This window comes from Podarcis vaucheri (assembly GCF_965113315.1).
Source record: "Podarcis vaucheri genome assembly, chromosome: 10".
Classification (NCBI taxonomy): domain Eukaryota; kingdom Metazoa; phylum Chordata; class Lepidosauria; order Squamata; family Lacertidae; genus Podarcis; species Podarcis vaucheri.
Genome location: NC_138748.1, coordinates 57,711,975 through 57,729,620, shown reverse-complemented (window position 1 = coordinate 57,729,620; position 17,646 = coordinate 57,711,975). Strand labels below are relative to the sequence as shown.

General features: G+C 41.0%; 1 protein-coding gene across 6 annotated transcripts in view; it reads right to left on the bottom strand.

The window, feature by feature from the left end:
• Positions 1–14,102, bottom strand: part of BCL2L13 (BCL2 like 13) — a 40,387-nt gene extending 26,285 nt beyond the window's left edge. For 2 of the 6 annotated variants that reach the window (XR_014224048.1, XM_082240570.1), the window contains exons 1-4: positions 13,855–14,100; positions 8,205–8,384; positions 2,068–2,175; positions 350–506 (exon numbers count right to left, since the gene is read on the bottom strand). Coding sequence is in view for 5 of the 6 variants with exons in the window: in XM_082240570.1 (XP_082096696.1) it covers positions 350–506; positions 2,068–2,175; positions 8,205–8,325 (386 nt within the window). In the remaining variant the exon portion in view is untranslated. The other 4 variants (XM_082240574.1, XM_082240572.1, XM_082240571.1 and 1 more) reach the window with 4 other exon arrangements.
• Positions 14,103–17,646: the final 3,544 nt, after the last annotated feature.

Sequence of the window (17,646 nt, the reverse complement as noted above, 5' to 3'; positions counted from 1 at the left end):
GTATTAGCCCCATGGCATTGTAGTACAGCATCCAGATTTTAAACACTTAGGAGGAAGGACTCTACCCTGACTACTGTCTAATAAGGAAAACATTCGGGCATTTATAGCTATCAGAATAAGCAGTGGGCTTTGAAAGAAGTTGTTTTCATTGTAGTGTACTGATGTTCGTAAGTTTAAATGATGGGAAATTGTTAGCTCACTTCATATCAAGTGCATAATTAGGGAAGGAAAGTGAATCAGGTTTAGAAATAGTTGTGCCAAAATATAGTCAGATAATCAATATTACTGTATTTGTGAGAATTTTAAGAGCAAGTACCTTCCCTGCTGAGCAAAGCAAATGAGAACTCACTTGCTAAGTAGGGTCTCTAATGCCTTTTGAAGAGGTTCTTTCAATTCTTGGAATACTTTCTCTCCCAGATGAGCTAAGCAATCTTCTATTGAAGTCTCTGGGTTGGCAGGACTGAATACTGGAGATGTGTGGCAGTCAAAGCCTGTGCTGGTAAAAGCTGAAATAAAAAAAGAGAGAGATTTCATATTGTTAGTGAGATTGAAATAGTAAGTCATACTTGGAGCAGATCCACTGAAATCAATTGACTAACTTAATCAGTCATGACTAACTTAAGTCAACTGATTTCACTGGGTCTGCTCCAAATATGACTTAGCTGGTTAAGAACATAAGAGCTTGCTGCACCAGGCCAATTGCCCATCTAGTCCAGCATCCTGTTCTCAGAGTGGCCAACTAGATGCCTGTGTGAAACCTACAAGCAGAATTTAAAAAAAAAGGGACTCTTTCCCTTCTGTTTTTCAGCAATTGGTAACTAGTACAATCTTACATTGTACCAGAGTGCCAATTAATAAGGTATATAACCCAAGATGTGTGCAGAGGAGGGCAATCAAGATGTTCAAGGGTCTGGAAACCAAGCTTTATGAAAACGTTTGGGGGGGTTGGGTATATTTAGCCTGCAAAAGAGGAGACTGAGATTGCCATCTTCAAATATCTAAAGAGTTATCACATGGCTGATGGAGCAAGCTTATTTTCTTCTGCTCTGGAAGATAGGACCCATGCTAATGGATCAAGCTACAAGGAGATTCCGACTAAGTGCCGTTAAGACAGTGGAACAGACTCCCTCAGGAGGTGATGGCCTCTACTTCTTTGAACGTTTTTAAGCAGAGGTTGGATGGCCATCTGTCATGGCTGCTTTAGCTGACATTCCTGCATTGTAAGCAGTTGGACTAAATTACCCTTGGGGGTCCTCTCCAACTCTACACAGTTCTGTGATCCTATGATTAATATGTAGATGAGCCAAATATATCCCACTGCAATCACCAGGGCTCAAAAGTACATATTTATGATGTGCATAGCTCCTTTCAATATAATAATTATCAGGCTGGTGTAAAACAAAACATAAAATCATAGATATATTTAACTTGGCTGAACAATATTTAAATCAAGGATGAAGAGCATGCATCTCTCCAAATGCTTTTGGACCCCCAAATCTCTTTAGCCCCACCTGGTATGGCTAGTAGTAAGGGATGATGAGACTGTAGTCCAACAACTGAAATAGGATCCCCATCCTTGCCTTTAGTGTATGATTAAAATTACAAATGCTGAGGTTAGAGAGAGGAGTGCCCTAATACCCTTCCTGGTGGGACAGAAAATATAAAATAAACATTTCTAAGGTAGAATTTGCACTTAAGCATACAGAACCAATAAAAATAACTATTCTGTAATTTTGCACGAACATAATTATGTCTCATCTAAGGCAGCTATTGCAAAAAGAAAATAAAACTTCAATAGCAATCTTACTTGAAGTTGGAACTGTGTATTTATTATATTGGGTATAATACATCTTTCTGAAGAACCTGCACTAATCTTTGACTGCATTTTCCCTTTGAAAATACAGCTGTTTTCACTTACAGTTTGAAATGTGTATTACATTGGCTTATAATACATAATTCTCATAAACATGAATTAATATTCCCTCTGAAAATATGGTTGTAGGAAAATTATAATTCTTGAACATAACATAAGAAACCAAGAAAGTAAGTCCACCAACTTGCACAGACCTTCCAAAATTTCTTCATCAAGATGTTTCAATTCCTCCTCAATTTCTGCTTTAACTTTCTCCAGGATTTCCTTATCTAAAGCTTGTGAGACCGCAGATGGATCAGTCACTGAAACAAGCAAAAAAGTTCAGCTAAAAAGGTAGATTCTTAGGATATGCATATAATGGCAGAAGAGCAACAAATATTCATCAATTACAAACACTTGCAGTTCTATCAAAGCAAAAGAACTTCAGTTCACTATAAAAATAAGTAGAAATTAGTGTTTATGGCACAAGAGCATCCAGGTCAATTTCTCACACAACAAATCATTTCTAGTGAGGAAAAAATTCCCTAAGAAAAATAAACAAGGTTGCAATCCCATGTGCATTTAGCTGAGGCCCCCTCAGCATGGCAAATGAAAAGGGATGACAGAGTTGTGTTCAATGGGACTTACTTCTAAGTAGACATGTATATTAGTGCTATAAATTTGTATTTATGAAAGTAAGTGGAAGAAATTTAATAAAGAAAATGACTTTTCCCAACAAATATATGACATGCCAAATTGATGAAGTTCTAATCTCCCCAGCAGTATAAATTGCTGAGAGTGTTTCAACAGAAAGGCAGAAACATCCAAACATTAGTGATCCAGCATTACAAAACATTAACACAGTCTCCTTGAAATGTAAGAATCTACTTTGTTCTAACAGTAAAATTGTCTTCTAATTCTGGAGATGTTTTCCTATACTTAGTGGCCTTGTTTGCATTTAACTATAGCTTAAACACGAATTTGTGTCCCCCACCATGCAGGTCCCCACATGACACCCCCACCCACCATATGATGCCTGCATGGCTCAAACAAGCCATAGTGTGGTTTGATATAGGATTCAAACCTAGACCATGTTCTGTTTCAAACAAACTACAAGAAGTAAGCCAGAAATAAACCAAAGTTACCACATGGTTTGCTTGAAGAAATGATTAAAGCAAGGTTTAAGGTAAACTGTGGCTTATTTTAATGTCCACACCATGCAAAAATGTTTGCAGGCCATTTGTTTAATTATTTCAGAACTCCACTTTAAGTTAATACATGAAAAATGTTTTTCTTTCATTTTTATGGATGCTGGAGTTTTTGCTACCAGACTCACAAAACAAATAGTTTAATCAGACAAATAAAACTGTATGCACTCCCGCCCTCTTCACTAGAGAAACCCAGATACTTAAGTGTCTTTACTTGAAAACCATATTCTTCTAACAGATTTTAATACTGATATTACGGAATTTAGATGGCCTCTAATGAGCTTCTCTTCCCATTTCCAGAAATGATTTTGTGGAATGTGACAGGAGAATTAGTATAGCACACATGCTACCACAGGGACAGATTCACTTGCTCAATTTATATGCCAAGAGTCAACCAAACTGACAAATCATGTGATGCTTAAGAGCCAAACTTCCAGGACAACACATCCCTTCTCCCCGCTCCTATAAGTATATCATGCCAATATATTTGTCCTTCAAGAAGAAATACATTTCCCCCTGCAAATGGAAGTTTTCTAACAGCCACATCTCATTTTACCCACTTGAAATTTTTTATTCCATTAACTCTTTTTGCCACAGTTTTAGAAATGTTACTCCCCTCTTCCTACAAAAATGGAGATGGAAAATTGAGAAATAAAAATTGCTGACTGCTCTCCAGGGCACTTAGTTGCTGCTAGGGAGAGGACCTTGGTTACGACTCAAACAATGACAGCAGTGGCAAGAGCAGTAAGTAGAATCAGTTCTATTCCCCTTTAAGTTATACCACACTTATCTGATCACATCAACTTGCAATTCCTGCTGTACTTGCACAAACAATGTATGAAAAAGCATAAACACCCCCGTGAACAACCATCAAAATGTCCTGTGTCCAAATGATGATATAGGATGGGATGAGACAAGAAATGATTCCTAGGTGTTGTTAGTGATGTGCCTCTGGAATTCTGACCTGGAGGTAAGTAGGCTTCTATCAGAAGTACCACAATTATAAAATCACATTAAAGAAAGAGTTTAGTCTGGAAAGCAGAGAAACTTACTTTGACAGTTTAACTAGTTGTATAATACCTCCCATCAGGAAAGACTGAATTACAGTTACATAAAGAAAACTCAAATCTAGACTTCTCAGTTAAGGCTTGCCCTGCCCAAATGAGAAGGAATCCATTGAGAAGAGCACCTGTTTCCCACAGAACTTGAGTGATGGTGATCATACATGGCAAGCTGTCATACTTGATAAGAAACCATGCTGAAAAAATGACAAGGAATTTCAATCCTTTAAAGTACACAGGAGTACTATTTAGATACCTAATGTTGTATCCTCAGTGCTTTCACATTCAACCATTCAGTACTGCTAATGAATAAAAACCAGCAACTATTCAGAGGCTCTAAAGGAGACAATACAGCAAATATTAACTGATTTTGATACTGACTTGACAGACAACAACAGGAAACCTGTCTAATTCCCGACACTATTTAACTAAGTTATTCATAAGTAGAAAAGTAATTTTATCCTTCTCTTTATTTCCACAGCTCTTTGTAAATAATCAGAAGAAAACAATTTAAATGTCTGCCCCTTCCAGAGAAACAAAGCACAATATATTGTTCTCAACTGATGATTTCTGGCTGGTCCAAAAGCAATACTGCCAGACTGTACAGGAAGCAAAATTCAGCTGTACTTTGTGGGCAGGGAAGGGAAGACATTGATGGTTTCTCAGAAGAGTTCTCCTAAGCTCCATGGACTGCAAATTACTGTATTCTTGTTATTAGTGGTTCTGACAAGTACATTACGGGAAGGTATCTCAGTGGTAATCTGTAAAACAATGTGCCCCATTTCAACGGTATACAGTACTGTGAAGAAAGCACAAAAGAGAATCATTTTCCTCTTATAGGATAGTAGTGCATACTAATTTAAATAAAATATTTTCTTTACTAGATATAATATTGAATTGGAATAATACTGAATTTCCAGTGGTAATACAAAATCCCTTAATAGAACCAGGGAGTTCAAAACAAAGGCCACTACAATCAAGAACCCAAAACTGAATCCAGATTGAGACAAGATGTTGATGATTGGCAATCTAAGGAACACTGGCTTTTGCCAGACTACACCAGCCCAAATCACACACTACATCTGAAGAATCAGGTTCACAATTCGATAGTACTCCTAAATTAATATTGCCTTGCTCCCCTATGACTTTGTCAAAAAATCAAAGCGGATGCCAAAATGAATGAGTGTTTTGAGAGGCAACTGAAACAATGGGGGGAGGGGGGGACTGGCTGTAAGGAGGATGTAATCAGTGCTGTATACAAACATTAGTACAGTGGAACCTCGGTTGTCAAACATCATCCGTTCCGGAAGACCGTTCGACTTCCAAAACATTTGACAACTGAGGCTCAATGGGCTGTCAGAGAATTCAATTGAAAAAAATAGAGAAACGAGCCTTGGCATCCATTCAACTTCCGAGGTGCGTTCAAAAACAGAAGCATTCACTTTTGGTGTTTGGCTTCTGAAATGTTCGGCAGCCGAGATGTTTGAAAACCGAGGTTTGATTGCATTTGTAAAAGGTTAGAGAGGGAAAATATCTTTTATCAAAATGAAGATGCAGAAAATCAACACTTGAACTTTGAATTGGCAATGTTATAGTTACCTCAGAGAAACCTACTTATGCTTCAATTACAGCCATTTCTTTGTGGCGCTGACTAGGGCAAACCTACTGTTCAGGCTACGTTGTTTTCACCCACTGAATCAAAAACGCCTTGAGAATTTTATTACAGAGTAGAATGCAAATACCAACAAGACATAAGCGATAACTGTGAGACGACAGGTAAGCAACAAGCTCTCTCTCCTGCTTCTGCCACTGTTTGTGGACAGTTAATGGTAGAAGTTCTTCCACCCTCAAAAAATACATATAGATCTCCTACACACAGAACTTGGGGACACAACTCAGAGAAAAAGAGAAAAGGAGAAGAGAGAGAGGGTAGGCAATGACTTTATTCTGCTGGCCCACTTGTTTATAAATTGGCAGGCAAGCATATGTTACCATAAACCTCGAAAGTTCTAAACCTTAATTAAAATATTGCACAGAATGATATAAAAAGTGAACCAACTGACAATTAAACACCCAAAGGGTGCTCATCAATGGTTCCTCTTCATCCTGGAGAAGAGTGACTAGTGGGGTGCCACAGGGTTCTGTCTTGGGCCCAGTCTTATTCAACATCTTTATCAACGACCTGGATGATGGACTCAAGGGCATCCTGATCAAATCTGCAGATGACACCAAACTGGGAGGGGTGGCTAACACCCCAGAGGACAGGATCACACTTCAAAACGACCTTGACAGATTAGAGAACTGGGCCAAAACAAACAAGATGAACTTTAACAGGGAGAAATGTAAAGTATTGCACTTGGGCAAAAAAAATGAGAGGCACAAATACAAGATGGGTGACACCGGGCTTGAGAGCAGTACATGTGAAAAGGATCTAGGAGTCTTGGTTGACCACAAACTTGACATGAGCCAACAGTGTGACGCGGCAGCTAAAAAAGACAATGCAATTCTGGGCTGCATCAATAGGAGTAGAGCATCTAGATCAAGGGAAGTAATAGTGCCACTGTATTCTGCTCTGGTCAGACCTCACCTGGAGTACTGTGTCCAGTTCTGGGCACCACAGTTCAAGAAGGACACTGACAAACTGGAACGTGTCCAGAGGAGGGCAACCAAAATGGTCAAAGGCCTGGAAACGATACCTTATGAGGAACGGCTAAGGGAGCTGGGCATGTTTAGCCTGGAGAAGAGGAGGTTAAGGGGTGATATGATAGCCATGTTCAAATATATAAAAGGATGTCATATAGAGGAGGGAGAAAGGTTGTTTTCTGCTGCTCCAGAGAAGTCGACACGGAGCAATGGATCCAAACTACAAGAAAGAAGATTCCACCTAAACATTAGGAAGAACTTCCTGACAGTAAGAGCTGTTCGACAGTGGAATTTGCTCCCAAGGAGTGTGGTGGAGTCTCCTTCTTTGGAGGTCTTTAAGCAGAGGCTTGACAACCATATGTCAGGAGTGCTCTGATGGTGTTTCCTGCTTGGCAGGGGGTTGGACTCGATGGCCCTTGTGGTCTATTCCAACTCTATGATTCTATGATTGTATAAAGAGCAAATAGCTGCAAGTTATTTGGGGGAGGGGGTGAATACTGAAATGATCCTAACATTTATATAGGAATCAGATTCCATTGAAATAGTTATAATATCAAGAGTTTTCACACAGAAGTAATAGATCAATTATATAGTAGTGTATATAAAAAGCCAATAATTGGGACAAAGTTGGAAAAAGCTCTGGAAATTATTTTCCAGAGCAAGGTAAAGGTAAAGGGTCCAGTCCGACTCTGGGGTTGCGCCGCTCATCTCGCTCTATAGGCCGAGGGAGCCGCCGTTTGTTCGCAGACAGCTTCGGGGTCATGTGGCCAGCATGACTAAACTGCTTCTGGTGAAACCAGAGCAGCGCACGGAAACGCCGTTTACCTTCCCGCCAGAGCGGTACCTATTTATCTACTTGCACTTTGACATGCCAACTGCTAGGTTGGCAGGAGCAGGGACCGAGCAACGGGAGCTCACCCTGTTGCGGGGATTCGAACTGCTGACCTTCTGATCAGCAAGTCCTAGGCTCTGTGGTTTAACCCACAGCGCCACTCGCAAGGTAGTAGCTAAAAATATACTGAAGTATTATTTGAAAATAAATTACTTGTATAATTTATTTTCTATTGTTAAAAGCCAATTCTTGCTTTTACTGCAACCCACTTGATAAGTTAGGTGTGACCTGTGAACTTAACTACACTTATTTTGAGGATCAAAGACCAGTCTGAATGCGCATGAATTGTATCATACTAATCAGATTATTCAGAAAAGTTGAGTACACTGAAATAAAAACATTATCATTTAATAAGTTAAAAACTGTGTCATTTCATTATTATCCAGAGTATGTTGTGTTTTTGGTGTGTTATTTTATCATTTGAAGAAAAGAAAAAACCAAAACGCCTCATGTGCATTCACATTTTGAAATATTAAAAATACATAATACTAAATTGTATACAATTGTATACAAAAGTGTTGCATACAAGAGTAGAATGAAAGCATTACCTTGAGTTGGCAGAGAGAGCTGCTCCTGAGGCTTTTCTTGTGACAAGAGACCCAAATAGCTGAGGACAACATATTTTGTTTCATAGTGAAAACCTACAGGCACAGTAGTAGAAGATGCCATTTGGTTGGCTTCCAATGCCCCACAGGATTATGAGCTATGTAATTTTCTCTGTTTAAGATCTGAACAATGAAGAATCAAAATGAAAAAAACGTAATTAGAATCATATTCAGATTATGTACACACATGCAAGACAGACAAAATACAAAATGCAATTGTGCTAGAACTTATCAGCACCGGCCAGACAGAGCATCATTTGAGAGGGTACATAGGTGGCAGGTTAAATCCATCTCTCTTCCTCCCACTGAAAGTAGCCCATTGGCAAGTTGCTTTTCAAACATCCCTATGGTATGTCAAACAACAGTTGCACAAACTACGGAAACACATAGCAGGTGAAATAAATATTCTACTTCTTCCCCAGAGAGAAAGAAGAGGAAGATCCAGAACACTGCTACATAACTGTACTGTATTCAAAATTACTAAGGTTCAGAAAGAATCATATCAGTAGTTCTTTTGAAAGTTTATGCACATTTCTGCAGGTTTATTTGATTATAGCAGAACTGAATTAATTCTGGTTGAATTCCCACAATGTCCTTTATTCAGTGACACTACTTTGGACTCACTGAGGGAAATTTAAATAGTAGCTGCCAGACCGTTTTTTAAAGAGATGTTTCAGAATTCAATGACAAATTAATATGTGACTTCCCTCTTTTGTCATGTCAAATGCTCTTCAGAGACACTACTTGAAAACAATTGTTCAGATGCAGTCATCACTGCCATATCTTGTAGTGTAAAATCTAACAGATATAATTCATTCAGCCTCTCTATAAGTAAAAGGTAAAGCTGTTTATTGGGCAGCATCAGTTTCTAACATTTAGAATTAATTCGTTTTTGTAAGTAGAACACTACCACTTTTAGACAACTCAGGAAGCCTCACCTCTTTTCATATTATTTAGTATACCTGGAATCCTTTGCAGGCTATTTCCCATTCCTGAAGCCCTTGCTGCGTAATTTTTTTAATAGCTATGAATCATGAAAAGATTTGAAAAAAACTGTATTATTGTAGTTATGAAACAAATGTAACACCTTTTGTGGCAAAATGCTGTCAACTCCTACTGTGTGCTACCTTGGCTTACATACGCTTCAGGTTATAGACTCCGCTAACCCAGAAATAGTACCTCGGGTTAAGAACTTTGTTTCAGGATGAAAACAGAAATCATGCTCCGGTGGCGTGGTAGCAGCGATAGGCCCCATTAGCTAAAGTGGTCTTCAGGTTAAGAACAGTTTCAGGTTAAGAACAGACTTCCAGAATGAATTAAGTACTTAACCCGAGGTACCACTCTAATACTACTTCTGGGATGGAAGAACAGAATTACAGTAGATGTGGCGATGGGACTTGCCAATAGGCTACTTTCAGTGGGAGGAGGAGATAAGAATGTAGTCTGCCATCTATGTGCCCTCTCAAATGTTGCTCTGGCCAGGGTTGATAAGAAAACGGAAATGTAGTAAAACACAGTCAGTGTATATTCTGCAAAGTGCAAGAGAAAACCATAATGTTCAAAACAAGTTCATATACCCTTGAATTGGAAGAAGCAAGCACCTAAAATGTGTTTCTGGTACCTAAGAATTTGCAAGAGCCACAATAGGGTAGTATCTGAAATAGAATCAACTAAAATGTAATGAAGTAGTGATACTTCTGACATTTTAAATCCAAATAAAGATATTTTTCAACTGTGCCTTTGGATTTCTGCTAAAAGATCAACAGGTATCTATTCTTTTAAGAAGAATTTGCATTATATGTCCAGCCCTGACCTTAGACAAAGCAATTAAGATTGCTACCTCCCCACTTCAACCATGGAATGCATTCCAAGACATTGAAGTTAACTAAGTAAAATTTGCAATATATAAGTGAATTTATGGGCAGCATCTCCTTGCACACCACATCAAACACTAAAATCTTTCATTATCCATTTGACTTTGAGCTGCTTGGAAAAATCGAGTCAGTCAGATGGGTATCTCCAGATGCTTCGAGTGATCCTAATCCACAAATGGATTACATATCAATTATACAGAAAAGCAATGGTTAACAATGAATAAACAGTTATAATCCTCTTATAAAAAGGGCTTTGCTATGTTTGCACTTACCACAAAAATATTTCAACCCCAAAGGAGTAACCATGTTAGTCTGTGATAGCAAAAGCAACTAAGAGTCTTGTGGCATCTTAAAGACTAGCAAATTTATGAAGGCATAAGCTTTCATAGGCTACAGTTCACTCTATCAGATACATGGAATGTTTTTCTAAGTTGGCAGGTATAATAAACATGGGTGTACTTGCTAACTTGGAATAGCATTCCATGCATCTGATTAAGTGGACTGTAGTTCCCAAAAGTTTATACCATAAACAAGTTTGTTGGTCTTTAAAGAGCCACAAGACTTTATTGTTTCATAAGAATTAAATCTGCCATGAGGCTCACTGAATAATCTTTAGCCAGTCTGTCTCTCAGACTGACCTACTGCCCAGGGTTGTTGTATGGATTAAAGAGAACTATGTATGCCACTTAGGCTCCTTGGAAGAAAGGTGGAACACAAATGTAATAAAAAAATTTTTTATAAATATGTAATATGCAATTGCTTCAAAACTGTGATACTCTTAAGACTGTTTACAGTTCACCATATAACTTTGTAGATGTATAATTTGCTTCAATTGGAGTCAAGCACTACTACTTACACTTTTAATGCTTTTTTATTGTCTAGAATATGAGGGCTTATCAGAGACCCTGAAGCATTATGCAAGACTTCAGTGTCCTAAGACACAGCTTTGAAGTCTATTCTGTTTTACAATTAGGCAGAATATAAATCATCCAAATCAGTCACCATAATTTTAAAAAGTCACAATAGCAAACTTAGTTTGCAACAAGTTGCCCCCTTTTGTGTACCTGTCACTGACATGGTTCACAATCCCGGGTTGAATCCTCAATTCCAGGTGGGGCTGGGAGTGACCCCAGTCTGAAATCTGGAAAAGCTTCTGCTAGTCAATGTAGACAATAGCAAGCTTGAAGGCTCAATGGCCTGACTCAGTATAAGGAGGTTTCCTACATTCCTAATATGAAAAAGCAGTGTTCTCAAAGTGTGTTTGATACCTGGGATGCACGAGACTCTTAATCTCAGGGTTGTGGGTTTGAGCCCCTGTTGGGCAAAAGATTCCTTCACTGCAGAGGGTTGGACTACATAACCCTCATGGTCCCTTCCAACTCTACAATTCTCTGGTGCAAAGAAACAAACCATAAACCTGGATTTAGATGACACGGCAGATCATGCCTTGTTTCCTGCCAGTGTGGCAGCAACAGGAGCAAGGGAGGAACAAAGCTCTTGCTACTTCAGTAGCATGTGCTATCATACTGCTCTTCTACATTCAACAACAGCGGTTAAAACTATGGTTCAGTCTGATTTGCAAAGAAGGCCAGTTCCCATCCATTTGAGTCTTCCAATCCAAAACTAAACCACATGATAGCTGTATAGCCTTGTGGCTTAACATGACTTGCACACTTGACATTAGATTACAAAGTTAGTTTGGTTAGGTGAGCTTTGAGCTTGTTGGGAATTTTCCACAAGGATATGTATATATTGAAAACACCTATTTCAAAAACAACTTGTCTGCATTGCATATCTAGCTCCCGCCCCCGCCCCCCAGTGCAGTTCATCTTCCAAATTTTATTTCATTTTAAAGTTTTACCTCTGCACATTAGATATCAGGGGGAAATTATAGGCAGAAGTCTGTAAAATACTATCCATGTTTACAGGCAGCACTGCAGTAACTGACATTCAAGAATTACCTCATTTATCTATGAACATCTGGTTCTGTGGAATTTTGAAAATTGAAGTGTATCTATCATAGTTACACCATTTTCTCCAAAGAATGAAACAGTGGGGTGGGGTGGTGGAACAAAAGCCTTAGTACTTTATCTGAGCTGTGGTTTTAGTTTAACTTTATACTGCCACAATCTTCTATAAACAAGAGACGCTTTCAATGGATTTAACTGAATTATCTCCCACGAAGGTTTAATGTTTTCCATACTTTGAACTCTCCTTTCCATACATCTAACCCACATCAATTCAATAATGTATCGATGTGCCGTGAAAGTACATTTCTTAATATGAGCAATTAAAATGTTACAGAGTAAAAGTCATATTTTCAAAGTCTCCTACACAAATGCAAAGTAAGCAGAAAGACTGAGCAAACCTCTGAGAACAATACTCTCAAGATAACTACCATACAGTGATGAGCAATGTTAGAAGCACACCTAGCTAGGTATGTGTGGTTTTTTATTTTAAAAAATCAAAGCAAGATGTTGATCAACAATATCCATCCAAAAGAAATGTGTCACAACAGTACATATAAGCAAACATACCAATGAAAGATTATATCACTTTTCAGAAAGTTTCAGCAAGTGCAGACAACTCTGGAGTTCTAAGCAGGTACTGTACTGTACCTCTGAATGTGAATGTTTGCCAGCTCACAAACAATAGCAGTAGACAGTACATGGGGCCAGGGTTTAAGCACAGCCTTCTCTTGTAAGGATAAATTTGAAAGAGCACCAAGCATCGGTGCTGCCTTCCCTCCTCCCATCATCACACCCATGCGAAGAACGCCGTTCTTACCAACTGTTGAGGAAATGCAGCTGTAAAGCAGGGAGATGCTAACGAGAAGAAAAAACAGCACAAGTGCACGCAAGCACGAGCACGTTCACACACCCCTCCTCCTCCAGCAGCAGCTCTCTCTGGGAGCAGAAGAGATCTGGCAGCTGACAGGGCACACCATTGTCAACAACGCTGACCCTGCTCAGTCCCCGGGAGGAGGGGCCTGTCCTTCAACCGCTTCAAACAGAGGGGAGATAACTAGGATTTTACGCCACGCATTGGGGGGCGGGCGCTCCTACTGACCGACAATAGCCAACCTACATTTTTATAACTATTTAAAAGAGGGCGGTGGGGAGAGGGCTGGCACTGCATTCCCTGACCACCTTATTAAAAACTCGAGAACGACGGGAAAGAACATGGGGAGAAACAACCCACACCACAAACACAACACGCAACACTCCCCCCCCCACCTCAGCCGGTCCCCCCTTTCCTTGACGGGAGGAGGGGGAATTAGTTTGCCCTTCAAAAGAGAAACCGCCCGAAGGCGCAAGTGCCGGGAAAAGTCCCGCCTTTCACGCACGTGAACCGTGGATAAGGGACGCGGGTGAGGAGACGAGAGGCCATGAGGGAAACGCCAACCTCAAGTAGGGGGTGGGGTGGGGAGCCTATGAAGAAGACTCTACACAGGACGAGGGTGGGGTGGGCAGAAACCACCACCACATTTGCGGTGAATATTTTGTGCGTGTTTTAAAGGAGAAGCCAGGCGGCGGTAGGGAAGGGGTGGAAGAAGTGACCGCCTCCCCACCCACCTCGTAAGGGGCTGCCGCCAACCGCCCAAAGCAGGTCGCCCAACCGCCCACACCGTGACCTCGCGCGCGAGGAGACGGAGGCGCTCGGCTCTTTCCCCCTCCGCCCCGCCCCGCCCCTCCGGAGTGTGTTTTTGTTTTGCTTACCCGAGTCTCACGAGGGCGGCCGGGAAGAGCGCTGGGTCAAAGCCAAGAGGAATATGTCCGGGCCGCGGGGCCGCGTTAGGATATATACATGCACGCGCTTGGATGAAGGTTTATATATGTATATATGCGTGTTTGTGCATATGTAGGTATATGCGTGCGTGTGCGCGCGCGCGCGCAACGCTTTTCCAGTCAGCCCTTAAATGAAAGCCTCCATCGCCGCCATGATAGAGGAGGGGAAAAAAAAAAAAAAAGGAGTAGCGGCTGTCGGAGGCCCGCCTCAGACGCTGCGGGCGTCGTGACGCCATCGCGACGGAACGGCGCCTGGGCGTGCTCGTTCGCTCCCAGCTCGGCAGCCTGTGCGGTCGCCGCGGCCTTTGAGGTAGGGGAAAGGGTAGAGCGGTACACAGCCTGGACTTCCGGTCACAAAGCGAACTGTAGCAAACTCAATACAGTATACGATTTTCACTGGCAGAAACGAGCTGATTTCATGCTTATAGGATCTACTTCAATAGAAACCGCCCACCCCTCAAGTCCACCTGCTGGAGCCAGGTGCAAATAGTGGCTGAGGCAGTGGCGCTGTGGGTTAAACCACAGAGCCTAGGGCTTGCCGATCAGGTCGGCAGTTCGAATCCCCGTGACGGGGTGAGCTCCCGTTGTTTGGTCCCTGCTCCTGCCAACCTAGCAGTTCAAAAGCACACCAGTGCAAGTACATAAATAGGTACCACTCCGGCGGGAAGGTAAACGGCATTTCCGTACACTGCTCTGGTTCGCCAGAAGCGGCTTAGTCATGCTGGCCACATGACCTGGAAGCTCTATGTAAAGGCCAGTAAAGAGAGATGAGTGCTGCAACCCCAGAGTCATCCGCAACTGGACCTAATGGTCAGGGGTCCCTTTACCTTTACCTAAGCTTTAGCATAATTTGGCCCAGCCTGTTTTCTTTGTGTTTAATTCCCTTCGGGCCTCATTGTTTACTTGTCTTTGTGCCTACACTGTTGATGGTTGCTAACTGAATATTGAACTAATTACTTTTTAATTAATAATAGGTCCACACATTCTGAAATTTACAGAGAGGCCTTGCACTTATCTCTCAGCATTAGTTTCTAATCAGTAACAGAATAATAACTAGTTATTTCAACAAGGAGGCCATACTGATCCAGAAGAAAACAGCCAAGATCCATGGTCAGACATTACTTTTGTTAGGACCACTCAAAGCGTCACAAAACAGCAACCAAGCTTCTGAATTTTGCATAAGTCTTCATTTGGATGGAGGATGAGCAATAGGGTTTGGGAGAGCTACCTTGTTGCTGAAACTACAAAGTCTACATCCACTCAGTCTTAAAATGTAGTGTGTGTAGGCGGAGATAGCAGACTTAATCTGATTAGGCTCGTAGACACTGCCGGTTTCACGTTACAGCTTGAGCTGCTGTGACAAAGAAAAAGACACATTGACTGACCCAACCCCTATTCCCATTTCTAGCCTAACCTCCAGCCTGTAATACAGTGGTACCTCGCAAGACGAAAGAGTTTTTTGTTTTTTGAGTTGCTTCGCAAGACGAATTTCCCAATGGGCTTACTTTGCAAGACGAAAACGTCTTCCAAGTTTGTTTACTTTTTCTTAAAACCGTTAATATCCAGGGTGCGTTGCTTCGCAAGACGAAAAATTTGCAAGACAAAAAAACTCGCAGAACGAATTAATTTCATCTTGCGAGGCATCACTGTAGTGTTTCAGGGAGCAGACATAGAACTTAGGAACTGGATTTGCAAATAATAATAATAATAATAATAATAATAATTTATTTATATCCCGCCCTCCCCAGCTGAAGCCGGGCTCCGAGCGGCTAACAACAGTAAAATAATACAGCATTCTAAAATCAATTCATTATAAAATCAATTCAAAAGCAAATTAATGGCAACCATTGGGCTAGAGTTCTGTGAGGATTACCAAAGGAGGGGGTCAGACTGTGCCTTGGCCAAAGGCCTGGTGGAACAGCTCTGTCTTGCAGGCCCTGCGGAAAGATGTCAAGTCCCGTAAGGCCCTAGTCTCTTGTGACAGAGCGTTCCACCATATCGGAGCCCCAGCTGAAAAAGCCCTGGCTCTGGTTGAGGCCAGCCTAACCTCTCTGTGGCCCAGGACCTCCAATATGTTTTTGTTTGCAGGCCATAAGGTCCTCTGTGGGACATACCAGGAGAGTCGGTCCCGTAGGTACGAGGGTCCTAGGTCGTATAGGGCTTTAAAGGTTAAAATTACATGCTCAACCTAGGAATATGTTTTCCAAACCAGAACTGCAATCTGAATTGCTTCACTTGAAAATCTACTCCTGGTTTTCTTTCAACAGCCTAATTAAGGAGTAAGCTCTTGCTGTTGCTGAAACATTTAGGAATTAGAAACATTTGCTGGTCTACTGCAAATAATTCAGAGACCCATGAACAGAGTTCCACCCTACTTGTAAGCACTGTCAGACTCATCCCTGCCCTCAACTGCTGCCCTGGGCTTCTTTGGGAGGACTGACTGCTTTTAATTAAAGAGCTGATGTTGTAATGTTTTTATTGTAATTACTTGTATAGTTTAATTTATTTTTTATTGTTACACTCCACCCCAATTTCCACAGCAGTGCAAGATTCCAGGAGTCCAAGCACTTACCCAGAGTTTGTGTTCCCTCCAGAAATGAGGCACAGCGGAGACAGTGATGTTTTTTTATGATATATGGTTTATTCACATGCACTGCTCAGGCTTGCAACCCAGAGTCACTTCAGTGCTGCAAACAACCTGAGTCTAGATGGAAAGAATCACATCCCAAGAGCGTCCTGTTCCTCTCATTGCTGCAGCCTCAGATTCCAAGAGACCCCAGATATTATGTCTGACCCCTCTCTGCAGCATAAAACAGATTAACTTCCTCCTGCTCTACTCCACACCTCACCCCACCCTGCAAAAGTGACTCACCTCTTTGCCCACTACAATTCTGCCCTTCCCTCCTGAACCGCTGGCCTTTTGTCTCTGCTGTCTCCTAATGGGTTAATGGCTAGACCAACATCAGTCTGCTTGGCACAGTTTAGTCAAACCATGATGAATTAAAACTTTACTGAATTTAAGAATTATGGGCGACTTGCACCCACAAACACTGGTACCACAAACCTATAACTATAGCGTTTATTTCTATTGGTGTTTATTGTTTAATGATTATTTTTTTCCTAGCTGTTCTTATTTTTATCCAAAAGCCGCCTTGAGTCCCTTTCAGGGAAAAAGGCAAAGTATTATTATTAACAACAACAACAATATACTGAATAAGTAATAAATATCACAGCTGTTTTAAGTATATAACATGGAACTACACTGCAGGCTTACAGCAATCCGTACTCTGCTACAGATCCTCACCCACTCACCCGAAAAAACCCTTGCAATAAACGATGAAGTTGGTTACTAGTACTCAGTTTCTAATAGCTGCACGAAAGTTAGAAACCCAATGAGAGCACTACTTGAGAAGTCCAAGCAGAAAACTCATTTGAGATATGGAACATGAAGCTTGCGTTGGCACTACTATTTTAAAATAATAATTTTTAAAAAAAACCTCGAAATGAAACATAAAAGTTAGAATGACAAAGAGCTACTCCCTTTCCTGACACCTTTCATTTTGAGGAGGCCTTCCTAACCATAAACACAGGAACATGTCGGGGTTGCTCTACAAATTTCTCCGGTCGGTTCCTTAGGTGGCGATTTGGGGAACTCTTTGCTCAACGCGAGCCCGGAAGTTCTCTACACTAAGGCTGAGGAGGGGCACTCTGTATTCTTTTATT